Source organism: Macaca nemestrina, chromosome 6 (assembly GCF_043159975.1).
Source record: "Macaca nemestrina isolate mMacNem1 chromosome 6, mMacNem.hap1, whole genome shotgun sequence".
In the NCBI taxonomy this organism is placed as follows: domain Eukaryota; kingdom Metazoa; phylum Chordata; class Mammalia; order Primates; family Cercopithecidae; genus Macaca; species Macaca nemestrina.
Window position 1 is genome coordinate 138,512,174 of NC_092130.1, and position 24,396 is coordinate 138,536,569.

At 39.1% G+C, this 24,396-nt stretch overlaps 1 protein-coding gene across 4 annotated transcripts in view; it reads right to left on the reverse strand.

Moving 5' to 3' along the window:
* LOC105487459 (growth hormone receptor) overlaps nucleotides 1–24,396 on the reverse strand; it is a 314,004-nt gene that overhangs the window by 168,915 nt on the left and 120,693 nt on the right. Inside the window, exons 1-2 of one of the 4 annotated variants that reach the window (XM_011750910.3) lie at nucleotides 19,768–20,096; nucleotides 2,501–2,575 (exon numbers count right to left, since the gene is read on the reverse strand). In XM_011750910.3, the coding sequence (XP_011749212.2) occupies nucleotides 2,501–2,564 (64 nt within the window). In that variant the 5' untranslated portion in view covers nucleotides 2,565–2,575; nucleotides 19,768–20,096. Of the gene's footprint in view, nucleotides 1–2,494; nucleotides 2,576–19,767; nucleotides 20,097–24,396 lie in introns of those variants that run through there. The other 3 variants (XM_011750908.3, XM_011750909.3, XM_071098979.1) reach the window with 3 other exon arrangements.

Sequence of the window (24,396 nt, forward strand, 5' to 3'; positions counted from 1 at the left end):
CCCGCAAGAAAATCCCTGCTCAAGTGCCACCCTTCCCTATGCATAGAGGTCTGTCATCGTCTACCAGCTCCTGGGTGACTTTTCTCCAGGTGATGCTTCCAAGATCACTTACCCATCAGTGCCACCTCTTTCACTGACCAAACTGAATTCAATAGTAGTATCTTTTCTTTTTTTAAAATTTCAACTACATTTTTAGTCTGCCTTATTCAATAGGAGACACAATAAAAATAAAATGATTTGGCTACAATCCAGACCTGGCAGAAAAACAAACACATGGCCCATAAATGTCATCTGAGACTGACCCGTGTCATGTTATGCAGTAACTTTGGCTGAACCCAAGAACCCCTTAGATAAGTGGCCAGAACTAGAATACACACACACACACAGAGGCAAGCATGCACACACATGCTGGAATGAGCTTACATATGCCTTCTTACATAAACATCATACCCCATCCTTAACCTTTAGATCATTTTAAGAAAGGATTCTGGAATATGCACATATTCCAAAGGAAAAAGAAATATTGGTTAGCTCAACAAGACAAAAAAAAAAAAAAGGAGACAAAAATGTTCTTCTTTGTTAAATTACTTCCTATGTGTAACCACTGGTAGGATATGTGATTTGTGTTTAGTATAAACCACTGCATTTGCTTATATTCTGCTCTCCCTAAACAAATAAATGAATCAAACAAAACTATTAAAAAGAAAAAAATCAAGCATTAAAAGCAACTAATGATGTTTTCTCTTCACTTAGGAACTCAAAGGTTTAGTAAAATGTCGAAGCAGTGGAAACAGATGCTCCGTGCAGACTTTCTAGCTCTAAAATGTAATTTGAGCTCTAATCTCTCAGCTGGGGATGCATTTTTAATTTTCTTTAAAGATTTCCTATGCCATACTTTTCATTTCACAAGTTTTTTAAATTCCTCAAATCTTGCCCAGTAGAGTGAAAGTCACCTTAATGAAGAAACGAGAGATTAAGCCACCATGACTTTGGAACAGCAGAGGATCTCAGCTGCAATTTTTTGGCTCAGAACCAGGGTCTAAAACCAGCCATGGGAAAAGCTGCTGAAATGGAGCCTGCAATTCTCTCCATGTTTGACTTGCATACTGTTGACATTATAACACCAGAGAGACCAAAAAATATTTCAAACAATTATGACTCTTTTCTATAAATATTTTTAAATTGCTTTAAGAGATAAAATAACATCTTTTACTCTTCTCGTTTTCTAAGTGACTCTGGTCACCCTCAGCAGCTCACTACTACGGATTTATTTTTGGCTAGAAGGTCAGGGAGGACATCTTAAGGCGCTAAGTCTGCTGTTAAACTGTATTTTCCAACATGAGCTGAATGGTGAGAAGGGGAGTCAGACACTCTTTTTTTTTTTTTTTTTTTAGGCGGAGTCTCGCTCTGTCGCCCAGGCTGGAGTGCAGTGGCCAGATCTCAGCTCACTGCAAGCTCCGCCTCCTGGGTTTTTACGCCATTCTCCTGCCTCAGCCTCCCGAGTAGCTGGGACTACAGGCGCCCGCCACCTCGCCCGGCTAGTTTTTTTGTATTTTTAGTAGAGACGGGGTTTCACCGTGTTAGCCAGGATGGTCTCGATCTCCTGACCTCGTGATCCACCCGTCTCGGCCTCCCAAACACTCTTAAAGTAACAACTAAATTCAGTGTCATAGCATGGGAGAAATACATTGTTTCTTTCTTCTGTAGAAGCACAGGCAAGGAAAAGTATTAAGTACTCATTAAAAAAAAAAAAAAAAAAAAAAGGTCTCCCACCACCCTTTAGAGAGCACAGTTTTCTTTCTGACAGAAAAATTCTTCTCCACTTTCCCTTCCATTACTCTTCCTTGTTTTAGTTAGGTCTGCTATGAAACATAGTTTCTACATATTGAGACTTCTCTACCAGGAGAGGGATATAAAAAAGGGAGGGAGAATTATAGAGATGGGGAAGGAAGCTCATAATTTCTGGGTATATCATTCAACTATTTCAGGTGTCTCTTCCCTCAACTTAGCCAAATGGTAATCACCCAGAGAGTGAGAGGTGAAATTCATTTGAAACCTGCAATTTCCTTTCTCAGAGAATATGATTAACAAGCCTGAATTCTGAGCTCTGGAAATAGACTAGATATCCTTAGTCACAAATGAACTGAGCGAACAGTAAGCTAATAACTCTTCAGTGTAACTTCAATATTTCTCCCAGAGCCTGAGAACAAGAGACCTGGCTTTTCTTCAACATAAATGTCCTCAGCATGATTTGTAGCATTAATTTTTGACATGAAAACACCAGATGCCAAAGTTGACTGACTACTGCGTTCCTCCTAAACATCCACGGAAAAGTCCTACTAGTTTCTGATTTTAAAGTTAAGTCAAGTTTCCTATTTGCTGCTATGTAAAACTTGCATCTTTTAATAAAATCATCCACAAAACTTGGATATAACAAATACAATTCAGTGTTGTTTCAAACCACTGAGGGTGGAAATGGAAAAGCAGAACTCACGCTCACTTCCAGAAAAAGCATCACTTGATCCTGCCAGTGCCAAGGTCAACAGCAGCTGCCAGAGATCCATACCTGTAGGACCTGCAATCACAAAAAGAGGAAGGTAAAGCCCAGCAATTAAAAGCAGACCATTATCATGAAATACTGTTTAAAGACTGGGTAAGACATGAATGTGCTGATGAATCAGTTCCAGAAGGAATCCTAGTAAGTCTTTCATTGCCCCGAGTCTCATATTGTCCTACTTTTCATGAACTCAAACAGCAGGTTGTAATAAATTCTACTGCCCGTGAGTACTCATCTCAGGAAACAACATGAACACTAGAGAGGTTCACATCCTGGCTCAAAGCCATAGAAACACCTCACAGCAAATGACCCCCATGCACAGCTTCAGTAACAGGGCCAGTAAGGTTTGCTTCAATTTGATCTGGAAATAGAAAACCTTATCAGCAGTATCAGCAAGCATGGGGCCTTGAGCTGGACAGGCCATAAAAGGAAAAACAGAACAATCACGGTAATAGTAACATTTCATAAATCTGTTTCCCAGTGAACAAAACAGCTCAACACACTCAAAACAAAGTGCTAATGAGCCATCCTAAAGAGGTTTAACTAGAAGGGAAGCAGAAAGAAGGCGGGAAGCAAAAGAAAACAAAAACTCCCTAGTAAAACTAAAAACCCACAAGGACAGATTGTATCGTAGAGAGTTTTTATTTTCATGAGGAATACAGATCTGAAAGACCCAGGAATGTGAACACCTCAGACACCAAGAGGGATGCATCTGTGGCTTTGCTAGGCATTTAGAAGCCCAGTGTGGCCACACCTGGAGCCCTTCAGTTTAACGGAGAGAGTAGATCAACACATCTGTCAGTACACACCTCAGTGACCATACACCTTTATCTGGAGGAAGGAAATAAGCTTTTCTAGAAAAAATATACCAGGGTGTCCACATCCCGGATCTTTTGAGGCAAGTTTGGGCTAGTCAAAAATGAACTCAGCATATTGCCTTTTGTAGAGCTGTTGTTGTGTCTAACAACTAATGCCAACTACTTTAAAGCTTAGCTGCAACATTTCCATAAAATTGCACTATTTACAAGTTACTCAGACACTTATCATCATACTAGGAGCTCCACCAGGACCTCTACTGGCATCATTTTTATTACTGTGCAAACCTGACCTAATGGAATAGCCCTTCATGGTATCCCTAATCAGGCTGAAATAATGAGCAAAGATGTTTGTTTTCATGGTCCTACAGATGTGGTCCTCTGGCAATGGCTGTGTAATTCTACATAGGGATAAAATTCTTGATGTACTGTAATTTCTAGACAGCAGAGGACTTATCTTTTTTTGTTCCATATAATTTTATATTCATAAAATAAAAAACATATCTCTATGTAAACTAAGTATCTTCTTGCATCTGAATCCCCATGTGCAAACCCACACGCATGAGGAACTCTCCTCCATACACTGCTTCATGGAGTCGTTCATAGGATTGAGTGTAAACATGCAGGTGAACACACTTTGTCAATGGTGAGATTTCAAATAAATATGAGTTGTGGTTTTTACAACATCCATGTTTTTAATTCCTAACCTGGAAGGCCTTGAGCTGATGGCCTTGCATCATCCTTATCTACTTTCCAAATGAGAACCACTGAACATCTCTCCCTCCCAATGTCCTTTACTCCTAGGTGAACAGGCTATGTAATCAAAGCTGGAAACCTCCAGCAGAAACATATTAAAAGGCTAAAAAAAGATGTTATAGGCTAAAAATGCAATCCTGTTGGTAACTAAGTATTTGCTTTGAATTTGACTCTTTCTTTCTTTTTTCTTTTTTTGTTTCACTCTGTCGCCCAGCCTGGAGTGCAGAGGCATGATCTCGGCTCACTGCAACTTCTGCCTCCCAGGTTTAAGTGGTTCTCCTGCCTCAGTCTTCCAAGTTGCTGGGACTATAGGTGTGTGCTACCATGCCCAGCTAATTTTTGTATTTTTAGTAGAGATAGGATTTCACCATGTTGGCCAGGCTTGTCTCTAACTCCTGACCTCAAATGATCCACCCGCCTTGGCCTCCCAAAGTGCTGCGATTACAGGTATGAGCCACCGTGCCCAGCTGATTCTTTTTAAGTGAAGAAAACACTGAGGAACTGGATGCTGTATACAGTGTTAATTTTACTTGTTATCTCCCAAGACACTTAGTGTCAGGTAAAGAAGTTTCCAGTAGCACCTGCTATTCTGATGTCAGGGTATAACAGTAAATCCCCAATTCCCAGGCAGCCTTTTTTGCTTCCCATCTGAGCGAGGGTGTGAACAGGTTTGCATTTCTCAGAAGGCCACATCCTCTGGTTTGGAAGTCACCTCTTCAGACATCTCAAGGATACCTGGCAGATGCCACAAATAAATGGCATTTACTTCAGTTGAATAGTTGATGACCTTCCTCCAATCCCGAAACTTTTGAAAGCAGCTGCATGCAAATGAGCTTCACTTCTTCCAAATAAAGAACTAGGTAGGGCGCGGTGGCTCACGCCTGTAATCCCAGCACTTTGGGAGACCGAGGCGGGTGGATCACGAGGTCAGGAAATCGAGACCATCATGGCCAACACGGTGAAACCCCGTCTCTACTAAAAATACAAAAATTAGCTGGGCATGGCAGTGCATACCAGTAATCCCAACTACTTGGGAGGCTGAGGCTGGAGAATCGCTTGAACAGGGGAGGCAGAGTTTGCAGTGAGTTGAGATCATGCCACTGCACTCCAGCCTGGCGACAGAGCAAGACTCAGTCTCCAAAAAAAAAAAAAGGAACTATAATTATAACACTTCCTTTACAAGCTGAACATATGTCCATAGAACGTGCTCTATCAAAACAAAAAACAAACAAGAATCCTTAACACAAAATTAACCAGAAATCTGTTTGCATACTCCTACAGGAGAAAATAATATTTAAAATTGCCATGCTCCCAAATAGGAGGTGAGTGCAGTTTACTGCTTCCTGGAACACCGCATAGGGACCCAACTCTAACTAAGACCAGGGGCCAGGAGGAGGATAAAGAAATGTGGATGGATTCAGCAGAAGCTAAGTGCTTGATTAGAACCTAACTCTTCCCCTTCTCTTCCACTGATGTTGGCTCAGTGGGAATGACTCCAAAAGTAGCCCTCTGCACTCCTCTGCAGAACTCTCTCTAGGGTCCTCACATGAGCCAGGCCACGAGAAGTGACATTCAACTGTATTGTAAGCAGTCCACGCCATCTTTGCAGAGCCCCACATGGCACCTTCTAGATGAGGGAATCTTTCTCTATTAGGTTCTAGCCGAGATAAAATGTCCCTAGGAAAGGTCAGAGTGCTGACACATGAAGTTCGGAACTTTAATGTTATCTAACATTACGATGTAATGATATGCCAGATGTGAGAAAAAGAAAGTCCCTCTATTCCCCTCCACCAAACCCTTTTTGCCCAGGTACCTAAACTTATTACTTGTACCTATTAACCCAGAGACACAGCAGTCCACTCAAATGCCGTCATAAGAGGTTCTATAATAATCTAAGTAGAGGATGGCATTGTTCAGAGGAATCTACTAAATTGGACCTTAGCTCCCTGGGTTTTTTAAGCTTGCAATATTTTCCTAGGGAAAATCCCTCTCTAAATTTCTTTTGATACTTACACATTCTTTGACTATAGACTCATGGCAAGATTTTCAGCAGGCGGGATAAAAAATGGGCTTCTATTCTTGCATAATGGAACTCACACCATTTCCACCCTGAAAGCCTGAGGCATTTTGCCTGCTTCCCATCTTTCTCAAGAAAAAGCAAGTTCAAAACCAGTGTAATGCAGCTGGCATGAATTTTAAATCTGTAGACTGCCCAGCAGAGGAGGCCTCCAAATCACATAATTAGGCCCATGATATACTAACTTATTCTTTGGCCATAAAACAATTTGTAAACACATGAGAAAAGATGAGGGTTAGATATAATACATTTTCCAGCATGCTATAACCAACTCCTGACAAAGAAACCAATATGTTTAATTCTCTTTAATTTATAATTAGCAAGTATTTGTTAAACTACTAGTTCCTGCTAGCACTGAGCAAGGCACTACGGAGATTAACGCAAAAGCAATCAAAATCATGGTTCTTCAAGAATAAGGCAGTACAAACACATGAAACTGTGAAAAGAAGGGGCATATCTGAAAATAGAAGGTCAGACTAGGGAAAAATCAGGTATCGAATTGACAGTCTTAAAATTAGAACTAGATGACAGATAAGAGTGGAAAAGGGAGAGAAACTATGGTCAACTTGTATGGTAAAAGCTCAGAGCAAATGTTCTGGATGTGAGTATGAATTCTGAGTATGTTTTGGACGATATTCTGAGGAAGCTAGTGAATAGAGAACAAGGTTCAAATTTACGAATAAAAGGGCATAAAATTAGATTGGTGAGGTAGGACCAGATTAAAACAGCATTTTCAACTCAGATTGATCAGAAAGTCACTAGAGATTTGGTGCAAAAGTGGGTTTTCCTTAGGTTACAGGTGCCCTTCATGCCTTCTTAACTTAATATCACTGAGAAGTATTGACAAGATTTGGTGATGATTGGATATGAGAGATGGTAGAGACACGTCTGTCACAAATAACTGGGTATGTGTGGATGAGAGATAGTGCTAGTGAAAGAAATCAGGATTTGGGGATCTGAGTTGGTTAGCGGGAGGAGAAGGTCATAGGACTGCTTCAGATACTTGGTGTTTTAAGGCAATTATAAGACTTTTGGAAATGTGAGAAACGACTAGTGGGAAGTTGAAGGTAAGAGACCAAAGATTGAGAGACAAGGGAGGTCATTACTGAAGGTGAGGGAGAGCTACATAGAGATGAGGAGTATCACGTGAATTTAAGGAGAAGACTAGACTATTATGGTGACAAGTCTCCATAACACCTTCATCAACAATTATATTAAAAGTTTATTTGCCAGGCATGGTGATTCATGCCTGTAATCCCAGCACTTTGGGAGGCTGAGGTGGGTGGATCACGAGGTCAAGAGATTGAGACCCTCCTGGCCAACATGGTGAAACCTCGTCTCTACTAAAAATACAAAAATTAGCTGGGTGTGGTGGCGTGCACCTGTAGTCCCAGCTACTCGGGAGACTGAGACAGGAGAATCGCTTGAACCATGGAGGTGGAGGTTGCAGGGAGCCGAGATCGCGCCACTGCACTCCAGCCTGGCGACAGAGTGAGACTCTGTCTCAAAAAAAAAAAAAGTTTATTAAGCCACACAGGGAAAAATATGCTTATATCTGGTTTGTAATTTTGTGGAAATAAAACAAACCACCACCTAAAATAACGGACACCCTCTAATTTGTATCAAGTATTTTTTAAAAAGTGATTAAAGCATCCTTAGAAGCATCCTTAGAAGTGTGATGTTAATATATTAATAGATGGGAAGAGTAAATGCCAAAATTGATTACTAAGAAATATTGTGAAATTGAATCTAGTCGATCTCCTTGCTGAAGCTTTTCCAATAATACAGCACAGGAAAAGGAAGAGGTTAACCCAAAAGGGCATTTAAAACTGCTGGTTTTCATTAGCACCAAGCATGCATTGAAATAGTTTGCTTTCAGAATTCATGTTGTTACCAACTTTTTATGGTGATGATAATTTGGAAAATGGTCAGATCTAAAATGCCTTAGGTGAATTTATTTCCTTCCTATGAATGTGGAAAGCTCACAGACAGTTTTGATAGAACTACTTTTGCTGAGATTTCTCTCCTCTTGGAGATCCAGTGGGGAATGCAGGATGGGAATTTTAAATGTGTAAGGTGTGAGGGGGAAAAAGACTTTTGGGAGTAGTACATATAGTAGGTCTCCAATTTTATTTATTTATTTGTTATATTATTTGTATTTTTACTTTTTGAAGAGACATGGGTCTCACTCTGCCACCCAGGTTGGGAGTGCAGTGGCATAATCATAGCTCACTGCAGTCTCCAACTCTTGGGCTCAAGGGATCCTCCTTCATCAGCCTCCCAAATAGCTTGTACCACAGGCATGTGCCAACCCACCTAGCTATTTTTTTTTTATTAACAGCGTCTTGCTATGTTGCCCAGGCTGGTCTCTAACTCCTGGCCTCACTTGATCCTTCCGTCTTGGCCTCCCAAAGTGCTGGGATTATAGCCATAAGCCACCACATCCAACCTAGGTCTCCAATTTTATAAAATAAGGATATATGGTACATACCTGCACTGACCAATTCTGTTACAATAAGTCACAGGTGTCTATTGAGCACTTAAAATGTGGCGAACACAATTGAGGAATTTAATGACAATTTAAATTTAATTAAATATGTAAGTCTATTTGGAACATGTTGGATATATGAACCCACTTTTTAAGCTTTACATTTTATGAAATGTAAATGCAGATCAAGTAATTATGATTAAAATTTAGCGTCCAAATTCATATGTGCTATAAGTATAAAATATACATGAAATTGAAAGCTTAGTACAAGAAGAAAAGATGCAAAACATCTTCATAATGTTTATGTTGACAACATGTTGAAATCATATTTTTGACTGCTGAGTTAAATGAAATCTATTATTAAAACAAAATCCTCTGTTTCTTCTTATTTTTTTAAATGTGATTACAGCCATGTATCACTTAATGACAGGAATACATTCTGAAAAATGCATCATTAGGCAATTCCATGGTTCTGCGAACACCACAGAGTGTATTTACACAAACCTAGATGGTATAACCTACTACACACCTAGGCTATATGGGATAGCCTATTGCTCTGGGCTACAGACCTGTGCAGCAGGTTACTACTCTACTGAATACCATAAGCAATTTTAACACAATATTAAGTATTTATGTATCTAGACATATCTAAACATAGAAAAGATATCATAGAAACATGATATTATAATTTTATGGGGCCAGTCCATCATTGACTGAAAAGTCATTATGTGGTGCATGACTGTAGTTGAAAATTTTAAATGACATACGTGACTTGCATTTTATTTCTACTGGCAGCATTCATATATACATTTTATTGTTTATATGTCTGCACTTGCATTCAAAAACATTAAATGATTACTGTGGGCATATTTGCTTTTGTAACAAAAATGAACAAATAAAGTAATTTTTTAAAAATTCAAAAGACATGTAAAATAATCATGATTATGTTGTAAAAGGTCCTCCCAAAAGCAGAATGATGGGGACAAAAATATTCACTAAAGACTTAGGTGACTTAGGTATGATTGTATCTGTGGAAGGTTGTTTTTTTCAAGGGTACCCAGTGTGCATTCATTTACCTTCAGAAGTATAATTATTCACATTATGTCCCTATTTGAGTCACAGACAGTGGTGTACTGGTAAATGTTTAACACTTGTCTCTCTGGAATTTAATAAAGGGTCATGATTTGTATCATTTGCCAATTTCTGTGGTGTAAATACCTCTTTCAAGGTTGATTTTAAGCTACCAACATTAATTCACTGATTGGATTCACAAGCCAGAAGCTGGACCCAGTACACACTGGCTGGGGAAGGGACTGATGCTATCTAGGCTTCATGTGAGGTAACAGGTACAAAAATTAAGCAATCTACTAACATTGATACAAAACGTAAGAGACAGTACTGTTGAGTAAACCCTGGACACTTAATTTCATTTGATGACATCTGATCCAGTGGCAGCTGATCACATTTAGTTAATAATCATTGAAAGATACTTTCCCAGCTCAGGAGACATTAGCTTCTACCACAGATGCTATTGTTAATCTTCATTTACAGAGAGGGTGAGGTTGGGGTTAAGTGAATGTGCTTTGGAGTCACAGAGAGCTAAGTTAAAATCCTAGCTCTATCAAACCTCAGCTTACTCATCTCTAATATTGATATGATAAGATTTTCCCTTTTTCATAAAAAAATCAGGATTACATGCGATAATTTATTTAAAGCATTTGGCATTCGCTCTGCATGTATCCAAAAGGGTTAGTTATTACACTTACTAAAGTCTTCTTGGTAGTAGTAACAAACAGACTATTTATGTTTTATAATGTTCCTACGGGGTATACTGAGAGTAGGGACCCTCATTTATATATCAAGATATATTACATATCTTTATCTTTTATTATAATTTATCATAAAAGATAAATTATATATCTTCATGATATACAAATATACATCTAGGCAGGTGGCAGAGCAATCAGCAAATGTGCTTTTCGCCAGTCACAATATGTAACTATTCCTAAATCAAGCACTTACATCATATGCAGGTTCAGGGAAAGGGAAGGACCATTATAATGTAAAGTGTGTATATCCTAGATAAGGCAATAATACAGCCCATTTGTGCTTGGGTGTACAGGCAATTGCACATCTTCTAAAGGGAGTTCCAATTGTGTAGGAAATACTTTAGGGGCTAATTCCTCCCTCGTCTACTTTAAGAAAATTCTATGTGGTTGTTGTTAGGTTCAGGTAATTTGTTTTGTGAAATCATGGATTTCTAGAACTAAAAATTAGATACAGAAATCCCAGTGACAAGATGCTTGGCTTGAAGTTAGAACGTCTCTTGGGAGAACTCAAAAAAGGCAGCTGAGTTACAAGAACCTGAGTCTCTGTCTCTTCCTTTATGGAGGAATGAAAGAAGAAGGGGCATTTCAGTAGCCAAATGCTTGGCCATACTCCGATCTTGGTATGCATAGTTTTTCTATTCAGAGTGGAACTTTCTCAAAGAACGAAGCATTCTGTTTCACTAGGACCTCACATTGCACTTTGCAATGCCTCCCCGCAACTATCCCTGTGGATGTTTGTCAACTCACTAAGCTTGATTCACTTGGTGCATTAATGAATTCACAATGCAGATGTGACTGTTACATGAAAGAGATAACCAACTGCATGGCCGCTTATTTGAATGATATATTTCTTCTTATATCTTACTTTACACTATTGTCCCTACCAAGTAATTTTTTCCAAAGCAGAATTTGAAAAATGAAACCTCTTATTGATTTTCTACTTTTTTTCTCTTTCTACAAGTGGCTCATTCTAAAATATGATTTTTTAATTACTATGATAGATCATATAGACCATGGGGAATGCTCCTTAAACAAATTTAAAGATGTTGGAATTTTCTTCAGACTCAAATTTGAAAATTCTGTTTCACCTAATCTAAAAGGAGATAAATAAGCTATAGGAGACAAGTTCTCATACAGTGAAGTCTTCAAATGAAAACATTCATTATCTTGGTGAGATATAATCTAACAATGATTACTATAATAATTTATAGTATACTAAATGCTTTTTATATCTTAAAGAAGTGCACGTGTTGCTGCCTTCTTTGGAGTTAACATAACAGAAGTGTAGGTTTTCAAAGACAGTTAGTTACTAGCATGCCCGAATAACATATGGAGCAAAAATTGGGAGAAACCCCTCTTTCCTTTTATCAAGTCCAACATGGCAAGGTTATTCTTTTAAAGCAAACAAGTTGGGAAACCAAGAGTGAGGCAATGTGATCTCCTGGGGAAAGCATTACTGGAGGAGGAGTCAGCAATCCCGTAACCTGGCACCAGCCCAACATTGCCTGAGCTGGTGACACAGGTAGTCATTTAATCACTATGGGTCTCAATTCCCTCACCTGAACATCCTTCCAAATTTTTGTTATAAGCCAAATCCTGCACTGTGCTGTGTAATAATAACTGCCATTCATTGATGACTATTCATGTCCTGATGTTACTAGGTTCCTTGTCTTTCTCTTCTTTTAGCTGGAGGCAGTAGCTGTGTCTCACTCACGATTACATTCTAACAATTAGCCATGGGCTTGCCACAGAGTAGATGTTCACCACAATATCTACCCAACAAATAAGTGTGCCAGGAACCTTCTTATTTCATACAATCTTCACACAGACCTTGCAAGAGAAATGCTCATTTCACAAATGAGAAAATGGAAGTTTAGAGGAGCTCAGAGAGGTTAAGTAAATCTCCTCCCAAGCTCACACAGGCAGAATATCTCTGGGTAGGGTTTTGAACTGTGCTTGATCTCTCCAAGGCCTGCCTTTACTTTCCCATACCTCTTAAATTGTGAAGTAGGCACGCTAAACACACAATCAGGGTAGCAGTGAATCAGAACAAACTACAGGGAGCAAGAAAAAGAGTAATATTTAGATGTGAATTATAAAGAGAGGTAGACATCATAATATTTTCAGTGCATAGGGCCTGTCAAAGACATGGCAGTTTCTTCAAGGGCTGTATTACATTGCTCAAGGGATGTAATATTTATTGCTATGCCTTAGAACCTCCAATAGCACCTGGTCTACTTTTGGGTACATTACTTAAGAGCTATGCAGTGTGCTCTCTCCATGACATGGGGCATTATCCTGCCTCCTTTAAGCTTCTATGTAAAAATAGAAGTCTATTTGGCCAGACTGACTGGCTGCCAGATAGATGGCAAACACAGGGCAGATCAATATCATGTCTCATCTCCAGGAAGATTATAATGTACCCCTTCACTCTTCAAGATCAAAGGAGGTATAATAGCTCGGACTTGGACCATTCATTGTCAATAGCTTTAATAGAAAATACTCCCTAGAAAAGTGCTGTCTAACAGAAATATAATGTGAGCCACAAATGCCAGCCACATACATAGTTGTAAATTTTCTAGTAACTACATTAAAAAAGTTAAAAAATTGATAAATTAATTTTAATAATGTATCTTATTTAACTCAATATATTCAAATATTATTTCATCATGTAATCAATGTAAAAAGTATTAATGAGATATTTTGCACCGTTTTTCTCATACTGAATCTTTGATTCTAGTATGCATTTGACACTCACAAACATCTCAATCGAAACTAGTCCCATTTCAAGTGTTCAATAGCTACATGTGGCTAGTGGCTACTGCATTGTACCATGAAGCTCTGGAACACAGAGGAGTAGGAGAAGTCCACGCGGCCAGCTTCCTAGCTAGTGTAGAATGGATCTGTGTTTATTATTACTCACAAGGCAGGCCAAAGCTGCTGAGAAGAGACCTTCATAAGTTGTTTTGCAAGGTCTGATAATTTTTTAAAGTCATAGAAAGAAATAGTCTTCCTACTAAAGCAAGAAGTAGGGTGTTCCAGATCTTCTCAACACTCACTTTGTACATAATTACTGAGCACTGAACTCTACATACAATTAAACCATCAATTTTTTTTTTGTAGGACAGAACTTATGTCTGTCACTAGTTATGGACTTTATGTGACTAAGTTCTCATCCTCAGCCTCAACTTCTTTATCTCCAAAATAGAATGTTGGAACATATCAGTAGTTCTGAGCCTTGGTTATATATTAGAATCACCTGGGGAACTTAAAAATCAATGCTCTGGCTTTATCATAGATAAATTGGATCAGTAGGGTAGGGACTGAGTATTGATACTTGAAGATTTTTCTTGTATAATTCTAAAGCATGGCCAGGATTGAGAATCGCTGATTCAGTGCAAACCAAATGTGCTATATAACTTTTGTCACAACAGAACTCATCTGCCCCCAAAAGTTGCCCTCATCCAAGGAGAAGAAGAGAAAAGAAATATCAGTCTCCCCATTCTACCAACCAATTAATGTGCTTTTTTGCAACAGATGATGATTTATGGATCTATGTCAAGTAATTTTAATACTGAAATATGGAATTAAGATCAGAAAATATTACCCTACAAAATGGCAAATAAAAATAATATACATGTATAGATGAAATCAGCCAGTCACAGAAATGATCACTCAAGTAACGACAATATTTCAAAGTGTTGCTGATGAGACTGGATAGACAGAATGCCAAAAGATCCCTTGCAAGATTACCATCCCAGGTTATTCAAACACTAATCTAGGTACTGCTGTGAAGGAACTTTGTGGATGTAATTAAGATGGCTAACCCACTGGCTTTAAAATAGGGAGATTATCTTGGATTACCTGCATAAACTGATGTAATCACCCGAGCCTGTAAAAGCAGAATGAGATATGGCAGAAGGGGAAGTCAGAGAGATTAGAAACTTGAAAAGGACTTGATCTTCTGTTGCTGGAAGAGGGTACATAGAATCTTGTTGCTGGAAGGGGGCACACAGAAACCATGGGATGCAATGCAGACAGGAGTAAAAGGAGCAAAAACCAGCTCCTAGCTGACAGCCAGCAAAGAAATGGGGAATATAGTCCAACAATGGCAAGGAACTCAGTTCATGAAAACAACTGGAATTGGCTTGGAAGCAAATTCATCCCTAGAGGTCCTAACAACACTGATTTCTGCCTTGCAAATTCTAAGCAAGAGCCCAGTTTGGCCATGGTGTGCCCAGACTTCTTACATATAGAACTGTGAGACAATAAATGGGTATTGTTTAAGCCACAAAGTTTGTGGTAATATGTTATGGAAGCAACAGAAAACTGCTACAGCCTTTAAGAGTCCATTATAGAGCTTGAGATTGACCGTAAACATTAATCAGGAAGATAATAATCACCACTGAAACATGTCAATATTGAGAGGGACATTTTTGCAATGTCTAGCAATTTTATTCATAAGGGACTTCAGAGACAATATAGTTCCGTCAGTTAACAATAAACGATAAGGAAATGTTGAAAAACTAGTAAATAATTTACAGCTTTGTCTCCTCCAACTACCTGGGACCAAAAAGAATGTCCCAACACAGAGACAGGTACAATAATTTCTCAAAGCTTGATGATGCTATGCCCTAAGGTCATTTAGTTCCCTCTATTTCAACTCCACAGTTGTCAAATGACCTTCTGATTCTTATTTTCTGGGATCACTATCTTTCAGGAAAATGAACACAATAATCAGATGAAATGAAATTGCTTGACAGTGCAATACAAAACAAATAAATATATTGGCATTTTGGTGTATTGGCCCATGTCTTAAGTTTGGCTAAGATAAATCAGGCCCCTAGAGTCTAATCACCTCTGGAGCAACTGATACAATTTATTTCTTTAAAAAATTTTTTTGAACATGTAAATCAACATGAGATGATCCCAGGGAAAGTGAGAAAGGCTGGAAGGCTCTATCTCCATCAGTTTGCTAGCCTTGCTTTCCATCTTAACATCAGGTCAAACCAGGAAACTTAAAAACAGGCAATGTGTTGGTAGGAAAGTAACAGCCAAGGTCAAAATCTACAACAGACTAGGGTAGAAGAAAAATAAGGAGCACGTATTTATGGAGGAAAAGATGGTGTGGAAGCGGGAAGGCCAGTCTATCTTTGTCACATGTCCTTGCAAATCTTGACTCAGAAGAGCTTGTTTTCAGTCCTCCTGAATTAAAAGTTCAGTTCCCAGGAGGCTTATGTTTACTGTCCTATGGGACCACCACACCATAACTCAGGAAATTATAATTCAATGACCTGGCTATGTTTCTCCTAAACCAGTTGGATGCCCGAAGAGGTTTGAAATCAGAAGTTTGAGCCACTATTGATTCAGAGAGACTGTACACCTACCAGAAAGTCAAAGGGACAGACACATAAGCACTTTATGTTATAGTCTACTTAAGTGAAATCAGTTTTCACATCTTGTAAAACAGTACCAAACCATTCATGCTCCCTTCATTGAAAAGTTATATGACTAGCATTTTAACTTTTCAACCACTTGTGATCATGTTACCAGTTAAAACTTTACTCTCGAATGAGGAAGAAAACTTACAGAAAATCCCTAGGGGGAAGTTTACATGTAGCATCATCATCAAAATGCTAAAGAACCAAAGGACATGTGCTTCAGACATAGGGAAATAATACACCTGGATGCCCACAGGTACCTAAAATAACCTCTGTCTAAAATAAAGTCGGCATTTCCTACCTGCTTCTGATCCCTACATAATGAACATGCAGATTCATTTCTTCTATTTCTTATCTTGCTTAATGAGATCAGGGTTCACCCAGTTGGTTAGTCCATCCCTTCTCACATTTAACTTGTCACCATGAGGGAGGATTATACTTCTGTATTCTCTATGGAATGTAGTACCTTCTCCTAGAGTCTTAGTCCCCTACCTTTTCTGTTCTCCAGACTTTCAACAGCCTTCTTCATGGTCAAGTTTCCCCTACTTTCAAGGCTACTGTCAGACAAGTCAGGACTCTACCTACCCTTCAAAGTCACGTTCAAATATCACCACCTCCATGAAGCCTTCCATACTCCCCACTGCAACGTAGCTGTTAACTCCTCTGTGCCTACACTGATTTTTTTTAACCTTTACTATAAAATATTCCACAATATCCAAGTCACAAGATGATAAACCCCTGTGGGTGGAACAGATGAGTGATGAGTTCTTGGTGCCTGTGTTGCTGTTTGTAAAGTTCTCAGGGCAAGACACAGACCTACTGCATCAACTTATAATCCCCACTCTGTCCTCAATCATCAAAGCATGGGCTGTATTTGATAAGTGAGCAGAAACATGTTACATGTATGCATGTGGGAGGGGACCTGTCAGTGGATACAATGTCAGCCAGAGGCACTAGAGGTTCTCTTTCCACCTCAGGAACATCCAGACCACCATCTAGTTGTTGTCTCTGGATCTTTAGAAGTTAGTTCTGGTAAAAGAGAAAACAAGAGGGTTAGAAGTTGAGCCTGGGGATGAACTTTGGGAAGCAGAACATAACCTGAGGGTGCCGGGTGTTGGTGCAAGAGATTTTCAGAAAGGTATGGAAGGTCCCAACGACGTCAAAATTCTGCCTGGGCTCCACCTGAACAGCTGCTATGCCAAATAAACACTGAACACGTGCCCCTTTGTCAGGTGGCAGAACTCGGCTTCCCAGTCAAGCCTCTTCCATAGGTGGCTACCCTCAGTCTCCTCAGCATCCCCATTCAAACTCCTCTCCACTTTTGAAAGACGAACAGGCCGAAAAATTCAAGAGGATAAAAAGGAAAAAACAGAGGGATTGAGATGTATGAAGTGGTTCCTGCTTCCCTTTTGCCATCAGCTCAGGACAGAACACCAATCACAATTTTTTTCCTTAGAAAGGTATTTTCCATGTTCACTAGATTAGATTCCTTAAGACACAACTGTACTTCTGGCTTACACTCACTGAAGATAAATGGCTTTCCTATTTCTCTATGAATCAACATGTCTAGAAGCCTAGGGTTAGTAGTGATGGGGCCCAGGGGAACCCTGGGGGGCGCAGAATCACAATGACAGAAGCCAGGGGCTGAACAAGGCCCCGAGGACAGTGTTAGTCTAAAGGTTGCATGTTATAAATGGGTAAGTTAAGCCCAGAGAGGTGAAGTAATGTGTCTAAGCCCCCGGGGCTGGTGCTGGCCAAGCTGGGAGCAGCACCAGGTCTCCTGTCCCCTGTCCAATGGGCTTTTTCAGTATTCCGTGTTGTCTTCAGCCTGTCACTATTTTCAAGAAGCACTTCAAGTAGCAAGAAGACACACTTACCCCGGGCTCATATGTGCTGTCGTAGCTAATATCATTGATCATCCAGCAGACAGTACAAACAAATCATAACAAGTGTGGGCACAAGGTGACCTGGCTCTTTGGCCTTCCCCAGCTGGCTGGTCGCTCGCCTACCCTCCCTGAATGAGGGTGAGTTCCCCTTTCTACTTTCTCTGAAGCAATACAAGAGCCCTGGAGTAATTAAAGAAAGAAATTTACTCCAAACTAGCCCTGACATCTGGACTAAACTGGGCGTAAATTTTTGAAAATAATCCTAGTTAGAATCTTGCAAAAATCTATTCTTCCCACTAACACCACAGTGATTTTCTTAAACTGCCAATTTATAGCCTCTGTTTCAAACCCCCCAGTACAAATCATAAACTTTTAGAGAGGTACAGCCAGCCATGTGTGATCTGATGTGGCCTCTTCCTACCTTATCTTCCAGCATTTCCACAAATCTCCCCTTTCTTCTGTCTACAAAGGAATCTTCTCAGAAGGTTCCAGGCTATTCACACCTCTGGCCCCGCTGCCGCCTATCCTCTTCTCATTTAATCCATCTTTGCTACTCATTCCCCTAAACCTCAGCTCAAGGACACTTCAACTTAGAAGCACCTTAGCAAAAACCCCACACCCAAGTGAAGTCAGGTGCCTCTCCTCTCTACTTCTATCACAACCTTGACAAACCCTTATTATAGCACCATAAGGAATCAGTGATATTGTCATCTCTTTCCTGTGATCATCTTTATATTGCCCACTACCTAGCACAACCAGTTTTAAACAAATTGTTGAAGACATGAAGAAAGGCCCATAGACACGGTTTTAAAAGAGGTGTTTGGAAGAGGCGGGAGCATGTCCTTCTGTTGAAAGTTCATCTGAATGCTTTCCATTGAGATAGAGTAAGTGGTGTTTCCCATCACAACAGGCATTATGGGATGGGTTTTAATCAGGCAATGCAGTAAGACACTCAAAGCATCAGAGTTAATCTGCAAAGAGGTATAAGAAGAAGCAGGAGACAAAGCCTTATTTCTCTTTCCTTCAAAGTACTGACCATCTCTCAGACTAAAGATACAAAATAAACATGCAACTGTTGTATCACTTTTCTTTACAATACTTTTCTTTTTTTTTTTTTTTTTTTTGAGACGGAGTCTCGCTCTGTCGCCCAGGCTGGAGTGCAGTGGCCGGATCTCAGCTCACTGCAAGCTCCGCCTCCCGGGTTCACGCCATTCTCCCGCCTCAGCCTCCCGAGTAGCTGGGACTACAGGCGCCCGCCACCTCGCCCGGCTAGTTTCTTTGTAGTTTTAGTAGAGACGGGGTTTCACTGTGTTCACCAGGATGGTCTCGATCTCCTGACCTCGTGATCCACCCGTCTCGGCCTCCCAAAGTGCTGGGATTACAGGCTTGAGCCACCGCGCCCGGCCTACAATACTTTTCTTAATGTAAACTGTTGAAATGTAACACATGGAACAGAATTAAAACCCTTAAGTATTTCCTACTTAATGCAAATTACCATCCCTGTTGACTTTCTCAAAATTTATCTGCTGTCTCAATGCTCAGAAAACTAGTCCTTCCTTCAGAGAACAACCTTTGAAAACCAAAATTATATCTTGATGGTGACCAGACAAGGAGGAGGGCAGCCAAAGGCTTTCTTTGCCTAATAAGAATACTTTATAAACTCCAGCACACGAAAATAGAAGTTTCGCTTAGAGTAGAAAGGAAAAGGGCAGAGAAGTAAAGGGAAGAGAGAACAATGAGAGAAATTAACCCAGAAGAGGGAAGAATGAAGTGGGAGGGGAAAGGAAAACATCTGGTCAAAGCCACGTTAAAGATTTATATCTAAAAAATGCGAAAGTAAGTAGGAAAAAAACCCAAAACAAAACCCTGACTATCAGCCTTTTAATCAAACAATAAATAACAGTAAGGGAATACTAACCAATAGTCCGGCAGATATTGCTGAAATAGAGGCTGGATTTTCGTATTGTTTCCTCCAGGCTTTATATCAAGAACTTTTTAAATTTCCTTTTTCTTTCACTCATATATGCAAGCAGATCACATCACACTGATTTGGTTAAAATCTGGCAGAGAGGGAGGGGTTGGAGGTGGGATCCCACAGAAGTTTCTTGGTCACGACTTGGCATGTATTAATCTCTAACTTCTTGGTCTTTCTGCTTTGATATATAAACCTTCACAAAAATTCCTCCAAAATCAATCATCCTCAATCTCTCTCTCTCATGCACACACACACATATCTGGTACCAGAGGAGTAAATTAAATCACACCCGACCATTGCCTCATATAATAAATCCCCTGACCTTTGCCCAGTACATCTCTGGGCTCTGCCTGCTGAACCAAAGGCCAGGCCTGGGCTGGAGTCTCATGAGGCCTATTACAATGGAGGCAGCCAAATTAGCTGAGAAGAGGGCTAAGCATTAGAACTCAACAAAGGCTCTGATGTGGATGGGTTGAAAGCAGTGATAGGGTATCTGAATCTTGGTCCTTTCCCTTCTCTAAAGAGTAGAAGAACAAAGGCAGAAGTGACCATCCGTTGTACTCACTGCTACCTCATTAAAGTATCCCAAATGCCCAGAAGACAGCACATTGTACATCTTGTAAATGAAGAAATTAATGAGTAAATGAATTATAAAATTTCATTGCTCATTAGAAATCCTAGCATACTTAGTTTCATTGTAAACATTTAACCATTTGTCAGCAGTATAAAGTAGTTGACTAGAAAACCCCTAGAAAACTGAAATTCCTGCATCTTAATTTAGTCCCCTCACCCCAACCCTTCAAAGTCCTAATCAACTAAGTATATTTTGGTCAATTGGGCAGAAGAACACAGCATTTAGAAAATGCAGTTTAGGGTTTTTTTGATTACCTTCTAATAGAGGGAAATATACCTCTTTTAGAAAGGGCTCACAAGTCAACTAAAAGGTATACAATACTAAACATTTAGTGAATTACATACTCGAGTGACACTGAAAAAAAAAAAAAAGACCAGCTTTCTAGCTCTGGAGCTTTGCCATAATTCTTGTAGCCACTCACACGGTTAGAACAATCATTCCCATCACTGAGTGTGGAGTGAGTTGCTGTACACACAAGACTGTGTGACTCATTTTCCTGTGTGTGACCAACAGTCCTGTCCACACTATTAATACAAGAAGACTGTTCATGATTTATTAACAGGGCCTTTAGCTGGTTACAAGACTTCTTCTGCCTGGCTTGCTTTCCCATGTTTATATGCAATAAACTGTTCTGTGACATGTAATACATACAAACCCTTTAAGATGAGAAACACTCAGAGGGGAAAATTCATTTTAATAGTTTAGTTGACAATGACCAAATTTGAGAAATTTGCTGATTGTGAATTTGTGGCTAATATGTTTTGAAATCTTATTTTGAATGTGTAGAAACCACCTATCTGACAAATACCTCTAAAGCACATTTCTAAAACTAAACTCAGTGGTCCATAAACACCTGATCTCCAGAATTTGCAGTATAAATCAGAAACTTAGGAGTTAGTTGGATGTCTTTTCTTCCTCCTCTACCCCTGTTTCATCTTTTGATGTTATCTCTTCTGTATCTTTTGAGTCCATTCCATCCCCCTTTATCCTTACTACTGTTACTAGCCACCATTTCTCACTTGGATTTGAGAATGGCCTCTTAATACCCAGACAAATTCTCTCTAATCCATTTATCTCACTCTCTCTTTCAGTCTCTCTCTCTCACACACAGAAACACGCTTTGAAACATAATTATCATCATGGTATCCCTCTGCATAAAACATTTAAATGACTTTCCTTGCTTATGGAATTAATACCACAATCCATGACTTGGACTAACTGATATTTACTAGTTATCCCAACTTTCACTCCTCCTATTTTCAGTTAGAAATAGAACCTAGCGAAAGGCATTTCTCAGCCAACCTTGTGGCTAACTGTGGTCACATGACTATGTTCTGGCGAGCAGGACCTGACTGGAAGTGGCATATGCATCCTTCAGGGCAATGAGCATCCCCTACACTTCCCCTTCTCACACTGCTGGCTTGGATGCTGACGGGCTGGATCACCGAACACATGGATGAGGTCTATCTAGACTTGAGGAACATGTCTGAGACTCATTACGATGTTGGATCCCAGACAATGAGGGGTTATAAAAAGACAAAGGGCCAACTAGTCAGTGGTTTTGTGACCAGCCAGCCTAGGTCTTTCTAGTTCATCCTTGAAAGAGAAAGATTTTTTCACCTCATTTGTCAGGCTCAATTGAACAAGTAATGGGAAAGAGTAATCACACAAGACTTGTGTAAAAACATAAGCCGAGATTTTATTCTTGATATCATAAAGAAAAGATAATGTACCTGAACACATGGCATTCTGATATGGCTTTTCCATGAGCTTTAGAAGATACTGCTCCTTATCTAAGACAGTTATAAATCCTATTAGTGTGCTGAAACCAGAAGTATTTGGAACTGTTAGAACTTATGAATAGTTTTATTTGGGGGAATTATTAAGGCCCACATAAATGCACATCTTTGTCAGATAGAAATTTTTTTTTGGTTTAATAAAAAATAGGTGATACTCTGAGCCATGTTACTTCAAATCAAATTCCCAAACCCCAAGTTATTAGGGGTCTTATCAAATTTTACAAAATAATGGTTACACTAAGAGTAGGAAAGTGAAGGACCTTGGGAAAAGAAGCCTGGACTATATCCTTGCAGGTTTTTGTACCCAACCCCCAAAATAAGTTTTATACTGAGCAACGTACTCTGAGATGGTATTTGTAAGATAAACATGAAAGTTTCTGCTTCAAACAGAATTGCAGTCACAGACACTTCATATTTACATCAAGAAGATGAGCTAAATCAAGAGGAAGGGTACATGATACTTGCTTGCAAGATGATCATTTTCCACAGAGCTAATTTTGATATTTTTTCTGATTACAAATGCATAATACTTGCTTATGTAGAAATTTATTTTATACTATATTAGGATTCCTTTTTTGTCTCTAACAAAATATCCAAATAAAACTGAAAACAGACTCCATATAAAAAGTTGTCTCTTTCATTATTTTTCATTTTTTTTTCCATTTAACATTAGAGACTCTCAAGTACCTGCCAATTATATTGCCACATTTTCTAGGAAATGCAGCTTTTAGCAATTCTTTGTTGATTCAAATGAAATCAACCTAGCTCAGCTAATATTAATTGATTAGATTGAGAATGAAGTCCTAATACCAAAAGCTGACCAAAATAAAATGCTTGAAATCAGATGTTGAGTGATTCAGGCAGGTTCTATCAGCTTGGACAAGTTGCAAGAGAGTGGACAGGGAGCTTGAAGACATCACAAAAGAATCCATAAAGGACCCGTGGTGTATTGAGAGATAGATACATGAGAATGACTGGGCATAGTAGAACAGAGCTGGTATCATTACAGTAAATCCCCATTATATGGAGTTATCTGGAAACATTATCCTCCTTGCTGGCTGAGGAAACATAGTACCCCTCCAACTACCCCCAAACAAAAACAAAATAAAAAATTGTGAATATCAAATTTAATTCATATTCCATCATATGCCTTTCATAGGACATTCAGATTGGTGCTTTTCAAACTGTGAGTCATAACCTACTCCTAGGTTTTAGGATCAGTTTAGTGGATCAAAACCAGCTTTGTTTATTGGCTTGTTTAAATAAATAGAATGGATTGAACAGTTTCCTTATATGGAAGTTTTTGACTCATGGGTGTGGCTGTTGGGTTACGTTGTAGACCTAATATTTTCTTATGGTAAGTGACAGTCAAAACAAGGGTAGGTCGCTGATATAGACTGCTTCTAATTTTTCAATATTATCAGTAATGTTACAATAAGCATCTCTTGGGAGGTGGGGGGAAATTTGGTTTGTTATTTCCATTTATTGCCTAATGGTTGATTCACAGAAGCAATGTTGCTACATGGAAGGGTAGAATGTTTATGAGATTTTTCATAGATATGACCCAATTGCTTTCAAACTGTCCTAATTTAGATTCAAACCAGACAAGAAGAGAATTTCAATTTCACTGTTACAATTGTCAGCAAAATGTTCTTTTCCTCCTATTGCCACTAATTTAATGGATAAAAATGATCTGCCATTGTTTTACATTTATTTGAGAATTAGTGAGGCTGAATATTATTTGGAACATTTACTGTGAATTATCTAAGTATGTCTTCGCATGTTTGCTGGATCCCCTTTTTCTTTCTGCTATTTTATACATATCTTTTTAAGGAAGGCTTCGTCACTATTCTTTAGGGATGAGGGCATAGGAGGAAGAGAAAATGGGAAAGAGCATTTTAATTAGCTTGATTTTTTCCAGGCTGCCTTTAGGCTTTTAAGCTTCTCTAGGTTTTGAGACCTGCTGCCTGACAAGGTATATTAACCTTAAAAATAACTTTAAAGAATAACCAATGCCAGAATAGCTGGTCAACGTGGCACTGCAAAGTTGTACTTTGAACTTCTTCTTCTGTGCCAAACACTGCAATATTAGGTTTTTTTTTTTTTTTTTTTTTTTTTTTTTAAATTAAGACAGTAGTA